Source organism: Astatotilapia calliptera, chromosome 14 (assembly GCF_964374335.1).
Source record: "Astatotilapia calliptera chromosome 14, fAstCal68.1, whole genome shotgun sequence".
In the NCBI taxonomy this organism is placed as follows: domain Eukaryota; kingdom Metazoa; phylum Chordata; class Actinopteri; order Cichliformes; family Cichlidae; genus Astatotilapia; species Astatotilapia calliptera.
In genome coordinates this window covers 22,114,161-22,131,369 of record NC_137435.1, presented here as the reverse complement: position 1 = coordinate 22,131,369, position 17,209 = coordinate 22,114,161, and the positions used below count along the sequence as shown (strand labels likewise).

The 17,209-nt window shown below is 40.7% G+C and overlaps 1 protein-coding gene across 4 annotated transcripts in view; it reads left to right on the top strand.

Moving 5' to 3' along the window:
• Positions 1 to 17,209, top strand: part of dync2h1 (dynein cytoplasmic 2 heavy chain 1) — a 126,423-nt gene that overhangs the window by 27,285 nt on the left and 81,929 nt on the right. For 3 of the 4 annotated variants that reach the window (XM_080289270.1, XM_080289272.1, XM_080289269.1), the window contains exons 39-52: positions 211 to 434; positions 706 to 821; positions 4,115 to 4,314; positions 4,426 to 4,557; positions 4,759 to 4,891; positions 5,152 to 5,359; positions 5,461 to 5,590; positions 5,853 to 6,008; positions 6,172 to 6,431; positions 7,358 to 7,604; positions 7,746 to 7,897; positions 8,048 to 8,192; positions 9,376 to 9,478; positions 11,233 to 11,397. In XM_080289270.1, coding sequence (XP_080145396.1) covers positions 211 to 434; positions 706 to 821; positions 4,115 to 4,314; positions 4,426 to 4,557; positions 4,759 to 4,891; positions 5,152 to 5,359; positions 5,461 to 5,590; positions 5,853 to 6,008; positions 6,172 to 6,431; positions 7,358 to 7,604; positions 7,746 to 7,897; positions 8,048 to 8,192; positions 9,376 to 9,478; positions 11,233 to 11,397 — 2,371 coding nt within the window. The remainder of the gene's footprint in view (positions 1 to 210; positions 435 to 705; positions 822 to 4,114; positions 4,315 to 4,425; positions 4,558 to 4,758; positions 4,892 to 5,151; positions 5,360 to 5,460; positions 5,591 to 5,852; positions 6,009 to 6,171; positions 6,432 to 7,357; positions 7,605 to 7,745; positions 7,898 to 8,047; positions 8,193 to 9,375; positions 9,479 to 11,232; positions 11,398 to 17,209) is intronic. The other variant, XM_080289271.1, reaches the window with a different exon arrangement.

The window sequence follows — 17,209 nt, the reverse complement described above, 5'->3', positions numbered from 1 at the left end:
CTCATGATATACAATTATTTTTTCTATTTTTTTTAACTGTCTTTCAGTCAAATCAGTCCCACAGTAAATTATTTATGTTTTCATATATGGCGTAAAAACTGGATTTGTCATAATTCAAGAAGGAACTGCTTAAACTTTACTAATGCCAGTTTTAAAAAATCATACCGGTAATATTGAGAAGAACATGTTCTTCCTTTCTTCATCCTCTAGGTGGAATTGGACCCTAATTCTGGAGTCTTTATCACATTAAATCCGGCAGGAAAAGGCTATGGAGGCAGACAGAAACTTCCAGACAACCTAAAGCAACTGTTCAGGCCTGTGGCCATGAGCAGGCCAGACAATGAGCTCATTGCTGAAGTCATCCTCTACTCCGAGGGCTTCAAAAATGGAGAAATACTGGGATGCAAACTGGTAGCAATCTTCAACCTGGCAAGGTAGAATTAAGTCATTTTTGGTTTGGATTAGGGTCAAATTGACATGCAATGTGCTTCACCTGTGTAGTTTGATGTCTGTGTTGTGTGTGATTTTTGTGTTTCACGTGTTATTATTAGACGGACTTTCCGTTTTAGCATTAATAGTATGCAGTTGCTTGATTTTTGTGGATAAATTACCCTTTCTGCTTCCCACCACTGACTGTTACAGACAATGCTACCGCCAACTGCGAGTGTGTGATGTGTAAAAATGTGCCTTTATTTCTTTCTCCAGAGAGTTGTTGACTCCTCAGCAACACTATGACTGGGGTTTGCGAGCTCTAAAGACAGTGCTGAAGGCCTGCGGCGGTCTCCTGCAGCAACACAGAAGGAATCGCAACAAAGAAAAGAGTAAGACCCCCTCTGGGTGTTTTTCCTTTTTTTTAATATAGATTATTTCTGTGAGGCATTTTTATTTTTTCTTCTCCAATATTGTGTCAAGAAAGTTTTGAGGGGGTGCCAGTATAGCTCACTGGGTTGAGCAGGCAACTCATATGCCACAAGGTTATTCCAGAGACCACGGTTTGATTTTGTACCGGGCCAATTGCTACATCCCTTCCCCCTGCTCTCCCCAACCTTTCTTGTCCACCTTCAGCCTGTCACATCATTACAATGGCTAAAAAGGCCAAAAATGTATTTTAAAAGAAAGTTAGGAGGAAATGGGTTCATTTTTGACTCAAAATCAAACTCTTTGCCAAGTACAAAGGGTCAAAACTTTAACAATGCAAAGTACTAGGATTTTTATAAAATACACTGTGTTTTATTCGGGTTTATAATTACACATTAATGGCAGACTTTCATTATATTCAAGCAGCACCTGATGACTTGATTAATGATTTATTTCTGTCTGAAGCAGAGGTTGTGCTAATTTGTGAAATCATTTGGTGGGGTGAGAATGAAATCTATACTTAAGAGGGAGCTGCACATAATCTGATAAATTGTCTTAAGCCACTTTAGTCAACACTGATTGAGACTACAAGTCTGAAAGTTATGGGCTGCATATTTGTTTAGCCAATTTACACATTCTTTATGCTAGTCCTACAGAGGAGTTACAGTGATGTATTGTACTTAACAAAAATAGGCATAATTAGAAAGAACATCCCTCTGGGTAGAGTTTTGAAAGTCTACTGTTGTATTCAAGACATTTCTCATCTGGAGGCTGAATTTAAACAAACAGACACACTTTTTTAGGTGTTCTTGGCTGTTGCTGTTTCTCCAGCTAACGAACTTTTTGCTATGGGCTCCTCTCACTTCCCCTGTGGGCAGCTGCTGCACAGATGCTTCAAAGCTGCCCTGGCTAATGATGACCTTGAGAGCTAAACAAAAGGCCTTAAGTTACCTCGATGCCTCATACTGGGACCACTGGTCTGTTGTTGGCAGAGGGAAACATTATGATGTGTGGTTTTCACACTCCTGACAAGATTTCCAATGAGAAATTAAAGTCAACATTTCATCCCCTGGTGTGTCACTCAGCTGGATCCAAGGGATTAGCAGTGACTTGGGGGTAATTGTGATTGGGTAAAGTTGGGCCATTTAATTAACATAAAAAGCAGCTATGTGTAAAACTTCTGCTCCTTGATGGTGAACACATATAGTATGGGATATCATCGCCTCTGTCAGTGCGCCCCAGGGTGGCTGTGGCTACAATGTAGCTTGCATATCACCAGTGTGTGAATGTGTGTGTGAATGGGTGGATGACTGGATATGTAAAGCGCTTTGGGGTCCTTAGGGACTAGTAAAGCGCTATATAAATACAGGCCATTTACCAGGCCAGGCCATCGTATCCCCTCATGGTATATGTCAAGAACAGAGTGCAGGTCCTCAGATTATTATTATTATTATTATTATTATTTTTTAATATCAGTTGTTCACCCTAACTCTGGGGTACACCCAGAACCTATAGGAGAAATTATATTTTCCGTATGGGAATACTTTGGGGTACAAGATCCCTCAGGAGTAACTGAGGGATCTCAAAGTGTCGAGTCTCACTGAGTGAGAGGATGTCTGGTTAGCCTGCTGCCACTGTAACATGACTTCATATAAGCAAAAGAGGATGGATAGATGTTAAAAAATATATAGTTCAATCCATTGTGTTTATTGGAGACCGGACTCTTGTCCTGGTGAAGGATCATTCAACACATCATAAATAAATATATCTCAAAGGCAAAGTAAGCGTAACTGTGCTGTCATGTAACATCCAAACCACGCTTTTAATATCATCTGATTGTTTTAATCGACTAAAGTTAAAGGAGCCCAAAAGACTATTGACACTTTTAATAATAATAACACCCTTTGTCAGACTGACATATTTGGCTCATTGGGGTTATTGAAAAAGAATCCACAAGTAAACTTGTCAAAGTTTTAGCCTCTTTAGACTTCTTAACTTCTTCATCCACCACAGAAGTAGATGAACCTGTAACAGAAATCTCGACGCAGTCTCTGATAATAAAAAAAAAAAAGTAGCAACTTTTCTAAGTCTGGTTGAAAATCTACTTTTTGGAAGTGCTGAAACTGCTATACTGATAGCAACCTTTGGACCTGAGGGATAGAAAGTTTTCGAGTTGACGTAAAGCATCGGAAGATAAGGTTACAGTTAAAAATTTGACTGGTCTGGAGATGCTTATCCTTTGCTCAACAGAGATACAATAAAAGTGCTTGGCTTATCTGTGCCTCTTTGTGTGGATATCTATTGAATGCAGCCGGATAAACACCACGAGTATACTTAAACAGAAAGCTTTAGTGTCCAGCTCTTTTTCTGTGCACATGCTGCGCTTGCCCTCTAAATATTCTAGTACGGACATGCCATGAATTGACATTTAGCTCAAGCACTTTCCCTAAAAACTTTTCTTCCCTCGGGTTTTTCACTTGTCTGTACTTTTGTCCTTCTGCATTCTCTCGTCCTCAAAACACTTTGCCAGAGCGTTGTTGTTTACCTCTTCAGCATTTCTTCCTCAGTTCCTGCTCCCTCCTCTAACCTCTTGTTAGCGCTCTCTTTCTCTGATACCTGGCTGTCGATGTTGCTCTCGTCCCGCTCGTTCGCAATCGGTGCCCTCTTTTTCTCACCCCAAAGGTCCCCTTCATGCCTCTTGTTTTCAATAACCTCCCACACTTCTACCTTGGTTTTACTCACCCTTTCCCAGATTCTATCATTCTTTCCTTTAAATCTTTCTCTTCCTCCAGCACCCACCTTTTATCTGTCCAGCACACAAACACACACACACAGATTCACAGACACATTGTGTGAACCTCTTGTCTGTCGATGAGTCCCTGAGGTTTTTCCTTGTGTTTGTCTCTGTATGTAGTCTGGCCAAGTGCGCTTCTCTGCAGAAAGACAAGAGATCAAAAGTATTGACAGTGTCTTAAATCGTGACAAGTTTTGGTAATTAGCACATTTTTCACTGGGGACATTTGCAAGAGCAAACCAATACTAAACTTTCCTCCCCTTGTTTTTATATCATTTTCTATTTTTTTTTCTTTTCATTCAGCATATTGCCTTTTTCATAGTTTATAGCTGTTTTATAGTGTTAACCATACTCTTATTCAAGTATTTTTTATGCTTATCCCTGTTTTGGATTGAAATTAAATTTATATTAATTTCTTTTCTTTCTCTAACTCATTTTCTCTCTCTGTCCATCTACTTGCAGTTGAAGAGAGTAGTATGGTAGTGCAGGCCTTAAGACTGAACACAATGTCCAAGCTGACCTTTGCCGATTGCTCTCGGTTTGATGCTCTGGTGAGAGATGTCTTCTCTGGGGTTGATTTCACTGACGTGGAGGACCAGATACTAACACATGCACTGGAACAAGTTTATAAGGAGGCACAGCTTGAACTTATACCCAGCCAGGTGTGTATATGAAGAATTCTAATAAACACTATGTGAACTGACGTTGTTTGTTAGAAAGATGGTATAAGAAAATCAGAGATAGTTAAATGGAGTAATTGTTGTCATTTATAGCTAAAGAAGGCATTGGAGCTAAATGAACAGCTAAGACAACGTATGGGCGTAGTTGTTGTCGGGCCAAGCGGAGCAGGCAAGTCCACACTGTGGAGGATGCTCAGGGAGGCTCTCGGCAAGACAGGAAAAGTGGTGAGTAGAGGGAGAACCTCCCCTCTTGAATTTAATGCTGTAACTGGAAAAAGTGATGTAATACAAGTCCTCTAAAATTACATTATGCACTGTCTGAGTTCCAGTGTTATTTAGCATATAAAAGAATCTAAAAAGCGACATTTTCAAAATTAAAGAAATTCTGCCTTGAGTTCTTGCCAATTCACTTTTTTTGTTTGGTAGGTGAAGCAGTACACAATGAATCCTAAGGCCATGCCCAGACAACAGTTGTTGGGACATATAGACATGGACACCAGAGAGTGGTCTGATGGCGTCCTCACCCACAGTGCCAGGAACGTGGTCAAAGAATCTCAGGGTAATAAGAGAGGGACACTGCTGGTTTGTGATTAACCAGACGTTTGACATTATTGCCCACTGAAACTGGAAAAGTGTTTGGCCATCACCAGAATCATCCAATTTCAAAGTGCTTTAATTCTGCAATGTTAAGCACTTGTGAACAAGTTTTGTATGTAAAACTTTTGAAATCAGATGATTCTTTCAGACACACCCCGTATCGTGATTAATATCCTGAATGCATGCGTTGTAAACATATGCATGTATATTTGTGTTTTCTAGAGGTGAACTCTTGGATCGTATGTGATGGCGACATTGATCCTGAGTGGATTGAGAGTCTGAATTCTGTCCTTGATGATAATCGACTGTTAACCATGCCCAGTGGCGAACGCATCCAGTTTGGACCTAATGTTAACTTCCTGTTTGAGACTCATGACCTCAGCTGTGCCTCACCAGCTACCATATCCCGCATGGGCATGATCTTTCTCAGGTCAGTCAGCCTATGCAGAAAGAGTTTTAAGCATTTATTTCTACCAAATTCCACCTTTTCAGTACTTGTCTCACTGGCATTTTACTTCCTCATATCTAAAGTGATGAGGACATTGATGTGGGTGCCTTGGTGAAGTCGTGGTTAAAGGGTCAGCCAGAAGAGTGTCACAATAATCTTGAAAACTGGCTGGGCGATTACTTCCAAAGATCTCTGGACTGGGTCCTCAAGCAGGTCAGCGTCCCACTGCTACACAGTGCATGAAAAGCAGTCACATCTTTTCATATATTTAATTGGTAACATTATGAAAGTGCAATCAAGTAACTGAAATGACTTGTGACCTTTCAGCTCAATGAACAGATCAATTTAGTATTTCCTTCTAATTTACATAATCCTTACAGACTGGATTTTTCTTTTGCTCAACCGGTTTATTTGAAAATCGTAAAAGATCTTTGATCCTTACATCTGTATGCTGTTCTTTCTCTCTCCTCATCAGAATGACTTTGTGGTGGAAACTAGTTTAGTGGGCACAGTGTTCAATTGCCTGTCTCACCTCAATGCTGTGAAGGAGAGGGGCCAGTTCATCGTTGGTCTACTGAGAGGTATGGGAGGAAACCTCAACCTCAAAACACGACAGGAGTTTGCCAAAGAGGTGAGGACCTCATTTTGTTCTCGTTTGGTATCAATAGAGGTTGAATTCAAGAACAGTTTTATGTTTGGATTTAAATTGTATTCATGTCTTAATTATAACTGCTGAAAATTATAAGGATGGATAACTTGCTAATGTTTGTCTTTATGTCTTTTCACTCCTGTAGTTGCTGAGCTGGGCCAGGGAAAGCCCACCAGACCCCAGAAAACCATTGGATACTTACTATAACACTGACAGTGGTCATCTAGCAAGTTACATGTTCCAGCGTCCTGAGGGTCTCACGCTGGAGCAGTTCTCTCATACACACATGCTACCTGTGATTGAGACTCCAGGCATGCAGAGAGGTCTGCAGGGATTCTCTCCTTGGCTCACCACACAGCACAGGCAGCCCTTCATGGTCGTAGGGCCAGAGGGTTGTGGAAAGGGGTAATTACTTCTGGATCCATATACAAAAACACATTAAAAACCATTTAGCCCTTCACAAAGCCATGATTGCTGAACAACTGTTACATTACCTTCCATTATCCTGACTTAAGATCAAATGGCATTCTGCGGAAGCAATTCACAAAGGGTATTTTTTTATTCTATCCTCATGTTAGCCTTTAGTACAAAAATCACTGGTGAGGTCAGAGTGTGCAGTGTGGTTTGTGAGACAGAGGCACTCAAATAGGAATACTCAGAATGACACAATCACATAATCAACAGTGAAATCAAAGCTGCTTTTATTCAAGACTTGACCTTTCTTGTAAAGGCACTGAAAGCTCAGAATAAAGATCAAATCTTTGGGTGTGTGTGTGCGTGCTGTTTGTGCTTGGGATTGTGTACGTGTACACATCAAGTTCTGAACTGCCCCACAAGTAATTGTGTCCCTCCCCTGGGTATAAAAGAGCAAGGGTCCCTCAGTTTGCCTTTTACACTCCACTTTTGTATCTCTCAGTCTTTTCTTTTCTCATCCTCATGCCCTGCCTCACTTTGTCTGAAACGTTACGGTGCCAGTAAGGCACGGGATTTGTCAACTTAGTCTTCTGATAAAAGTACAGATTTTCTGATAATGACTGTGCATGCCCATGAACACGTCATATTTACTTTCTTTAATTTGCCTTTGAGTCAAAGGTAAACAATTTTCTTGACGTCCCAAAAATTTATTTTTTTGATTAATGTGGCAGTAACACAGATTTCATCCTCTTATCCTTTCTTGCTGTCCTTAGATCAGCTTAAAAATGGGTGAAGCTGAACTGTTTAAAACATTTAAGCATATGGATGAACTGTTGCCATCCTCTGCGCTCATGTCTCACCTCACGTACTTTGAGTTCTTGTGTGTTTCCTGACCTTATTCTGTTCGTCCTGTTCAGCATGCTCCTGCGCTACGCCTTCTCTCGGCTGCGTTCCACCCAAGTTGCTGTGGTTCACTGCAGCGCCCAGACATCATCACGCCACGTCCTACAGAAACTGAGCCAGACGTGCCTGTTGCTCAGCTCTAACACTGGTCGAGTTTTCAGACCCAAGGACTGCGAGAACTTGGTCCTTTATTTAAAAGACATCAACCTACCCAAACCGGACAAGTGGGGGACCAGCAACCTCACTGCCTTCCTCCAGCAGGTAAAAAGACAGATAAATTAAAAAGTCAGTCAATGGCTGGATGTGTTGGAAACAGTTTTGATACAAGTGCCCACTCTCAGAAACTTAGACTGTTTCATGTCCACCACCAAGCATCACAATATATATTAACCTTTCTTTCAGGTGTTGACCTATAAGGGGTTCTATGATGAAAATCTGGAGTGGGTCAGTCTTGAGAACATACAAGTGGTGGCTTCCATGTCCACAGGAGGTGCTGTTGGGACACATTCACTCACAACCCGCTTCTCTTCTATAGTACGCATCTGCACAATAGAGTAAGTACAAAACAAGCAACATATAAGTAAATACCAGTAAAACATCACTTTGTCATTGTTCCCATCTCTCTCCGTTTCTCTGCTTGGGCTCCTTCAAACTTGACAGTGATTCATTCTTGTTATCCTACTGTTTACTTTACCTGACTTTAGTTATCCAGACAGGGAGCAGCTGCAGACTATCTACTCAGCTTACCTGCAGCCAGTTCTCCAGCACAGCCTGGGCAGCCAGGCAGCCTGGGCCAGCACAGGGAAAACACACCAGCTGGCTGGGTCTCTTGTGCAGCTCTATGAACAGGTATTGCATTTCACAGGGTGTTCATTCAAGTTTATAACCAGGTTTGTAAAAACACAGTTTTCCTGAGATGCAAAGAGCATAAAAAAGGCACAAAGAAATCTGAGTAATTCCAGATTAAAACAGTCTCTATGTGATGCAAAATCACACTGTCCAAGTCCTTGTATTTTCACAGATATCCATTTTTAACTAATGGGTGTTAGCCAAGTTCTCTCCAGTCTTTTCAAAAGCACATTAGGTTTTCACATAATTCGTGCCGGTTTTATTACAGGTACAGGCATTACATTGTAGAGACTTGTGCATAAGATAACTTGACACTCAGAAATGTGTCCAGATGAATGCTGAGATTTTGCTTTCATGATGTTAGAAAATATCAGTTAAAGAAATCTGTTGTGTTGTTATTCGCCTTCACAGTAGCTTCTTACTGTTTTATTGCAGCCACAAATGTCAGATATTCTCAGCAATTGTGACATCTTCAAGTTATTATGCATTTGTGTACGCACTTAGGGGGGAATGTTTGTTCTGTTGCTATTTTGATATTGCTCTTCACGCCATTGGATTATTAGGATTATAAATGCAGCGTAGTGATAAATGTGGAGATTCAGGTGCTTATTTTTAATCGTGTCATCTTTTTGCATATCTAGTTTGCGGTAGATAGAAATGTGTAATGAAAAGAGGTTTTATCTGTATCTATAGATATTTACTCACAGCCACTTTATTAAGTCAAAGTCAAAGTTTGTTTATATAGCACAATTAAAAGACTAGTGTACATCAAAGTGCTTCACAATAAAACGGCAATGCGGGCAGAACAAAGAACCTTTGAGATGATTTGAGCTTTGTGGCATGGTGCTTTATCCTGCTGGAAGCAGCCATCAGAAGACACATACATTGTGGTAATAAAGCATGTGTACAAGGTCAACAAAGAAAATATCCCCCACATCGTTACACCACTACCATTAATAGAAAAAAACGATGGATCTGTTCTATGTTCAAAATCAATTAAGTCATTTTTCTCCCTGTTCTGATGCTCGGTTTGAAGTTCAGTATATGCCTAAATGCATCAATTTGCTGCCATGTGGTTTTTTGTGTTAACAATCAGTTAATTAAGTTGATTAATAAACTGTCTGCTGAGTGTATAATAATATAATATAATAACCCCTTTCTGTATTTTCTTCTTTCCTGTTAGGTAAAAGCCAAGTTCACAGTGGATGACCACAGCCATTATGTGTTTACACCTTGTATTCTCACAGAATGGGTTCTCAGCCTGCTGCGGTATGACCTCACTGCAGGTAACTAAAATCAAACCAAAAATAGATCGATATAAATATGTATGTGTTTTAGAAAACAGAGTAAGATTTATGAGGTTAAAATTTTTCAAATAACACGGCCCAGCCTTCTCTAAGTTAAAAACTTAGGGGACTATTTTGAGCGACTAGTCACTACACATACAAAAGCAGAAGGTTGAATTTAATGACCCACTACTAATTTCTTAGTTTATTCATATTGCTGAGTAACATTAATAATTCCATTTTAATGCCAGAATAATACAAAAAAATACAGCCCCACAGAGTTAGTTACTCGTCTGTGTTCTTTCAGCTCAGAGCCACCGTTTCTGTCTCTCACCTTTTTCCTTCTTTCTGTCGGCCTCTCTCTGATTCCTCTCTTCTCTTTCCCCAGTCCCTTTCTGCCACTCGTCTGTCTCTCACTCTTTCATCATCCTCTCCCTTTGCTGTCCTTTCATCTCTCCTTCTGTCACTCTTTCTCTCCTTCTGCAATGTGTTCCTGCTGTGATAGTGAGTCCAATCATTTATTTTAATTAAACACGTCAGCAGAGAAACTTCCCTTTTCCTGTCCTCATCAGTTTTTACTTTCTTTTTTTCTTTCTGAATTCTCTGCCCGGTTTGCTGCTTACCTTCTTTTTGGTATGTAAAAAAAAAATCCTTATTCTTTATATTTCTTCTGTGGCTGCGGTGAATTTGAGCTTGAATAAAGTCCTTTAGGCAGTGTTATCTGTGCTTCCTAGTTTTATTTGATGTGTTTTAGAGGTGATGGGTTGATACTGAGACTGGATACTGTCACAGATGCTGACATATCACTTTTACAATTTCACTAAAACATCAGTGTAAAAATGCCAAAAAAATAACATATCTTTGAGGCCATTTAAGAACATCTGTTGCCGTTATGTAGAGTATCCACAAGAGAGCACTGACAAGTTTTAGATGGATGCAGCTCGTGGAGCCCATTCTGTATATACTCAGAAATTTACAAATTATAAATTAGAATTGCTTTTTGTTTGTTTTTGTGGTCATTGCTTTTTTTATTAAACAACCAATATTGTTAATTATTCATATTAACAAATATCAATATCAGTGTTTGCCTTAAAACTCCAAAATAAGCGAGGATTTATTTGCCTTACTGCTGGTGGCGGAATCATTATAAAGTGGATTTTGGAAATCAAAAGTCATGGGAATAAAAAAAAATGCAGGAAAAATTTACATTTATTTTTTTTTCCTGTAATGGTTTTTAGAATTTAAATTGCTAGGAAAACCCCAGAGACAGAACTGTGTCTGTGTTTGTCATGTTTCAGTATTTTCAGGCACCGTTGAAACCAGTGTTCCATAGTATCACAAATCTGGCTTGTCCCTCCAGTTTTCAGCAAGTAGCACTCTGCTGTTTCGTGGGGAAATTTATTACATATGTGTGATCCAGGGAGGTGATTTTGTCATACTGAGCATTGTCAAAAACAGCCCTTTGACTCATATTAAATCCTGAGTAATAGTGTGATTATTATGAAACTAAATGCCAGGTTTAGGCAGACTAAAATTTGGATTGTATATTTAACGTATACATTTAGCTAACACCTGGTATGAGATCACCTAAATATTTAAATTATCGGGGAAGGGGGGGGGTCTCTAAAAAAATGAATAAATCTTAATTTTGTGTAAATGTGTAAAGGTCTTTTTTTAACTATATTCTGTTAAGTCTTAATTCATATATGTGTGTGTGTGTGTGTGTGTGTGTGTATCTCACTTGTTCCCTTTAGCTCAATCTAATGTGACAGACAGCGTGTTGGAGGTGGTAGCATACGAGGCCAGGAGGCTCTTCAGAGACCGACTAGTTTCCTCCAAAGACCTTCACACCTTTGATAACATCCTCTCCTCCATCATACGAGGGGACTGGAGCTCTGATGCTCTAGATAACATGACTGGTATGGGATGGCTGTGCTCTTACTTCTAAGTCATAAGCCAAATATTAGGTCTGACCATGAAAGACTATTACTGAACGAGGCTTTTAAGCAGTTAATGTCAATATTACTGGCTGGGCATGTCTGAATGAAAGCAGTATATGATTAGAGCCCTTTTTGACAGCTCTGCATATATATTTACACGTGGCAATATCTCTGTTAATGGTCTGTTTTGAATACTAAACTAGTAATGATTTTAATTATTGATTTTTTTTCCATTTGCTTTGCTTGCTTTCAGTGTGTCAACAGAGCCAACTCTGTGCCTAGTAGTATGTCTTATTCACTGATTGATAAAGTTCTGAGATTTCTTCTGGATAATACCAGAAGGTCATCTAGTGTTGTCCATGTTGTACACAAGCTTTACTTTGGACGCTGTGATATCAAAAAGATTAGAGTAAAAGATAAACCCCGACACTTCTGTTCCCTGAAGGAGAGGAACAAGGTACAGTACAACACATAAGTATGGGATATCACCCCCTTGCGTGTCCTGGCTGAAGAAACCTTTGTTCACGCCTTTAAAGCAGATGACGTGTGATGACATGCGCAAGGCCCTAGTAGATGAGGCCCTAGCGCTCTGAATTGTCGCTATCACACTAGGTGGCAAACCCTTAGCAATCAAGGCAAGGCAAGTTTATTTGTATAGCACAATTCAACAACAAGGTGATTCAAAGTGCTTTACAGAGACATTAGAAACAAGAACAAATAAAAAGCATGATTTAAAATTGATTAAAACAAGCAAATAAACTAACTAACTAATTAACAAACAAACAAACAAACAACAGTATATAAAATCAAAACAGATAAAATCAGAACAGTAGATAAAATCAGTAGTTAAATGTAAGTTTTGAAATTTAAGCTTAAAGTGTGGATTTGGTGCTTTATTCAAATGCAGCTGAGAACAGGTGAGTCTTCAACCTGGATTTAAATAAACTGAGTGTTTCAGCTGATCTGAGGCTTTCTGGGAGTTTGTTCCAGATATAAGGAGCATAAAAGCTGAATGCAGCTTCTCCGTGTCTGGTTCTGACTCTGGGAACTGATAAAAGACCGGATCCAGATGACCTGAGGGATCTGGATGGTTCATACTGGGTCAGGAGGTCATTGATGTATTTTGGTCCTAAACCATTCAGAGCTTTATAGGCCAGCATCAGAACTTTAAAGTCTATCCTCTGACGGACAGGCAGCCAGTGTAAAGACCTCAGAGCTGGACTGATGTGGTCCACTTTTTTGGTCTTAGTGAGGACTCGAGCAGCAGAGTTCTGAATGAGCTGTAGTTGTCTGACTGATTTTTTAGGTAGACCTGTAAAGATGCTGTTACAGTAATCAAGCCTACTAAAGATGAATGCATGGACTAGTTTTTCCAGGTCCTGTTGAGACATCAGATCTTTTATCCTTGATATATTCTTGAGGTGATAGTAAGCTGACTTTGTTATTGTCTTAATGTGTTTTTCTAAGTTTAGGTCTGCATCCATCACTACACCCAAATTTCTCGCCTGGTTTGTGGTTTTTAGATGTATAGATTGAAGTTCTCTGGTGACCTGTAATCGTTTTTCTTTGGCACCAAAGACTATTACCTCAGTTTTGTTTTTGTTTAGCTGGAGAAAATTGTGGCACAACCAGTCATTGATTTCCTCAATGCATTTACCAAGAGCCTGTACAGGGCCTCGGTCTCCTGGTGACATTGTGATATATATTTGTGTGTCATCTGCATAGCTGTGATAGTTTATTTTGTTGTTGTTTATAATCTGTGCCAGTGGGAGCATGTAAATGTTAAACAGAGGGGGTCCCAAGATGGAACCTTGGGGAACTCCACATGTGATACTTGTCTGCTCAGATGTGAAGTTACCTATTGATACAAAGTATTTCCTGTTTTCTACGTATGTTTTGAACCAGTTTAGTACAGTTCCTGAAAGACCTGTCCAGTTCTCCAGTCGTTTGAGTAATATGTTGTGGTCAACTGTATCAAATGCTGCACTGAGATCCAGTAAAACTAGGACTGACATTTTTCCACTGTCTGTATTCAGACATATGTCATTAAACACTTTGGTCAGAGCGGTTTCAGTGCTGTGGTTCTGTCTAAAACCTGACTGGAAGGCATCGTAGCAATTATTCTGTTTTAAGAAGTAACTGAGCTGTTGAGAAACTGCTTTTTCAATGATCTTACTTAAAAACGGGAGATTTGAGATCGGCCTGTAGTTGTTCATTTGTGTCTTGTCAAGATTGTCCTTTTTCAGTATAGGTTTGATTACAGCAGTTTTTAGTGATTCTGGAAACACACCTGATAATAAAGAAAAGTTGACGATCTGTAACAGGTCTGACTCTAAAGTCTTTGAGACCTTTTTGAAAAAACTTGTTGGCAGGACATCTAAACAGCAGGAGGAGGAGTTCAGTTGACCTAAGATGTCCTCCAGGTCTTTGCTGTTAATAGGTTGAAACTGTTTCATGGTGTTTAAACAGTTTTTTGGTGGACACAGTACATATCCTGGATCTGCTGTTGATGTACCAATTGCTTGTCTAATTTTTTAGATTTTTTCAGTGAAGAATTTGGCAAAGTCATTGCAGGCCATGGTCGAATGAAGTTCAGCTGCCACTGACACAGGAGGGTTTGTTAGCCTGTCAACTGTAGAAAATAAGACCCGAGCATTATGGCTGTTTTTAGTGATGATGTCAGAGAAGTAGGACCTCCTTGCATTCCTCAGTTGTAAATTATAATTGTGAAGTTTCTCTTTATAAATGTCATAATGAACCTGGAGGTTTGTTTTTCTCCATCTGCGCTCAGCTTTCCTACACTCTCTTTTTTCATTTTTCACCAGTGTGGAGTTTCTCCATGGAGACTTTTTCCTTCCAGAGATAACCTTCACCTTAATGGGAGCAATAGTGTCCATTACATTTAACATGTTAGCATTGAAGCTATTGACGAGCTCATTGACTGACCCTCTGGACAGGTCAGGTGTTAATGGGAAGACCTGGTTAAAGATCTCACTACTGTGTTCAGTTATACACTGTTTTGTGATCACTGTTGTTGATATATTTGTGTGGGCTGAGATTTTACTTTCAAAGAAAACACAGTAATGATCAGACAGGCCCACATCAGACACAGTAACCTTTGAAATGCTCAGGCCTTTGGAGATCAGTAGGTCAAGAGTGTGTCCTCTATTATGTGTGGCCTCTGTTACATGCTGAGTCAGCCCAAAGTTGCCCAGAGTGTTAATCAGGTCTTTAGTCCCTTTGTCCTGAGGGTTGTCCACATGAATGTTAAAATCCCCAGCAATAATTACACAGTCAAAATCAACACAGATCACAGACAGCAGTTCACTGAGGTCATTAAAAAAGTCTGTGCAGTATTTGGGAGGCCTGTAAACATTAAGAAACACAACTTTGGATGGGGCCTTCAGCTGTAAAGCCACATATTCAAAAGACTGAAAACTTCCAGGAGATAGCTGCTTACATTGAAATGATTCATTAAATAAGACAGCAACCCCTCCTCCTCTCCTGCTCGCCCTGACCTCACTGATAAAACTTTAGTTAGGAGGGGTCGTCTCGATGAGAACAGCTCCACTGTTACTTTGGTCCAACCAAGTTTCAGTTAAAAACATAAAATCAAGGCTGTGCTCAGTGATTAAATCATTAATTAAAAATGTTTTCCCAGCTAGAGATCTAATGTTTAATAAAGCCAACTTAAGTGTTTTAGAGGTATTACTTGTCCCCTCGTGTTTGGGAGCAGTCTGTGGCACACAAGGTATGTTTACTATGTTTAAAGATCTTTTAGAGTGCAGCTCTCTGTGTTTTGACCAGGCCACATGTCTCCTGTCACCTAAAAGTACAGAAATTTTAAAACCTTCTAGTAAACAGGGTCCCAGCTTCTCCTGGGAAAAGTCATCACTGCCATAATCCTCACAGCCCGGACCCTTCACACATCACGCATCAGACTGCGGAGACAGGGCATGAAGAGGAACTAAGGGGGGCGAGGCTGGGCAATGTGACTTCGATTGCTCTGTTGAGGGTGGGGCTCGATGGCGAACCTTTGGCCGCTCTGGTGGGGGGTTTATGGGGGACAAAAAGGGATTGGGACGGGGGGTAGATCTGAGCCCAGCATTGACCCGCTCCATCATCTCCTCAGTGAATTTCAGGTGTGGGGAGGAGGGAGAAAGGGAGGGGGAGGAGGGTGATGGCCTGTCAGGGGTTTGGGGGACTGGGGAAGGTCGTGGTCCCTTGTCCTGGTCGTTGGTGTTGTTGAGAGAGTTGGAGGCAAATAGGGACCCCTCTTCTTGCCTTAGATGTCTCTCCTTTCTGAGGCTCTTCCTCAGATGCCATGGATGTCTCTCCTTTCTGAGGCTCTTCCCGGGTGGGGGCAAATGGAGCTCCTCCTCAAGGTTTCTGCTGGGCTTTGTCTGTTCTTGGAGTACTGTTTGTTCCTCTTTATGAGATAACTCCTTGTTTATCTCAGCCTTGGCACCAAGCACGGATGGATGACGTATGGAATAAAACAAGTTGGAGGTGAACAGTTTCACCCCTGACTTGTTAAAATTAAATCCATTTGCTTTGAACAGATGCCTGCGTTCCCAAAAAATATTAAAGTTGTCGATAAAATGCACTGAGTGGTCAGCACATGCTGATATAAGCCATTTATTCAGTGTAAACAACCTGCTGAATCTCTCGTCTCCTCCTCTGACCGGCGGTACAGGTCCACTGATGAATACAGCTGCATTCAGAGAGTTTACAGTATTTAATAATCCAGTAAAGTCCCGTTTCAGAACCTCCGACTGTTGTTTGGACACATCGTTTGACCCTGTATGCAGAACAATGTTTGTCACAGTTGGATATTCATCTGCAATTTGAAGAATTCTCTCCTTCAGGTTGTTGACCATATCGTTAGGAAAGCAGAGGACTTTAGTGTTCTTACCGCACATCCTTTGTACATCCTTTACGGCAGAGTCACCCACAATCAGAGTTTCAGGCCTAGCCTTTAGCTTTCCCTGTGGCCTTTCACTTTTCAACAGATTTTCAGACCTTATTTCGCTGCTTTTAGATGGATGGTTGTCCGATATAGATCCAGGGTCCTTTGATAGTGGAGCAAATCTGTTCTGCAGTTTCACATTCAGTTGTTTTGGAGGTTTGTTGTTAACCTTCCTATTCACGGTTGTCCAGTCCTGTTTCCTCCCGTATACAGGGGTAGAAGAGCTTCTCTGTCTCGTAGGAAGTGAAGGCCAGTCGGTTTCAGAGATTTCAGCTCGCTGTGCCCTGCCTGTGATACGTCCTCCCCCTTCCAGGAGACATGATTTATGTCTTGGTTTTGCACCAAGACAGTCTAAGGGGGGATTATCACTTGAGGATTTATAATAGTGCACAGAGTCTACTTTCTTGGTCATGTTATCTGTGCTCCTTAGCTGTGTACTAGCTTGCTCATCGCCATTGTTTTGAATCAAAGGCAAGGTTGTTTCATTTCCACACAGTCCATTTACCTCCACGTTTACTTCTAAGCGATGAATTTTTGTCTCCAGTACTGCAATCTTCTGCAGGAGGCTGTGGTAGTCATCTGTGGAGAGGGAAGGCATCTTGTTGCTAGTTAGCCTAGCGGTTAGCACCTTTCCAGGCTATTGAGGCTGCTCGGTGCCCAGACGCTGTAATCAGGCTTCAGCTGTGTCTAGGCCACAGACACACGGAGCGCTGTGGACAAGGTAACCATAAAATGTTGCTGTTTCTGTTAAGAACACTCTAGTCCTAATGATCTACAAGTGTCCAGAAGTTATCGCAGGTAAGCTCACACGGAAAAAAGGGA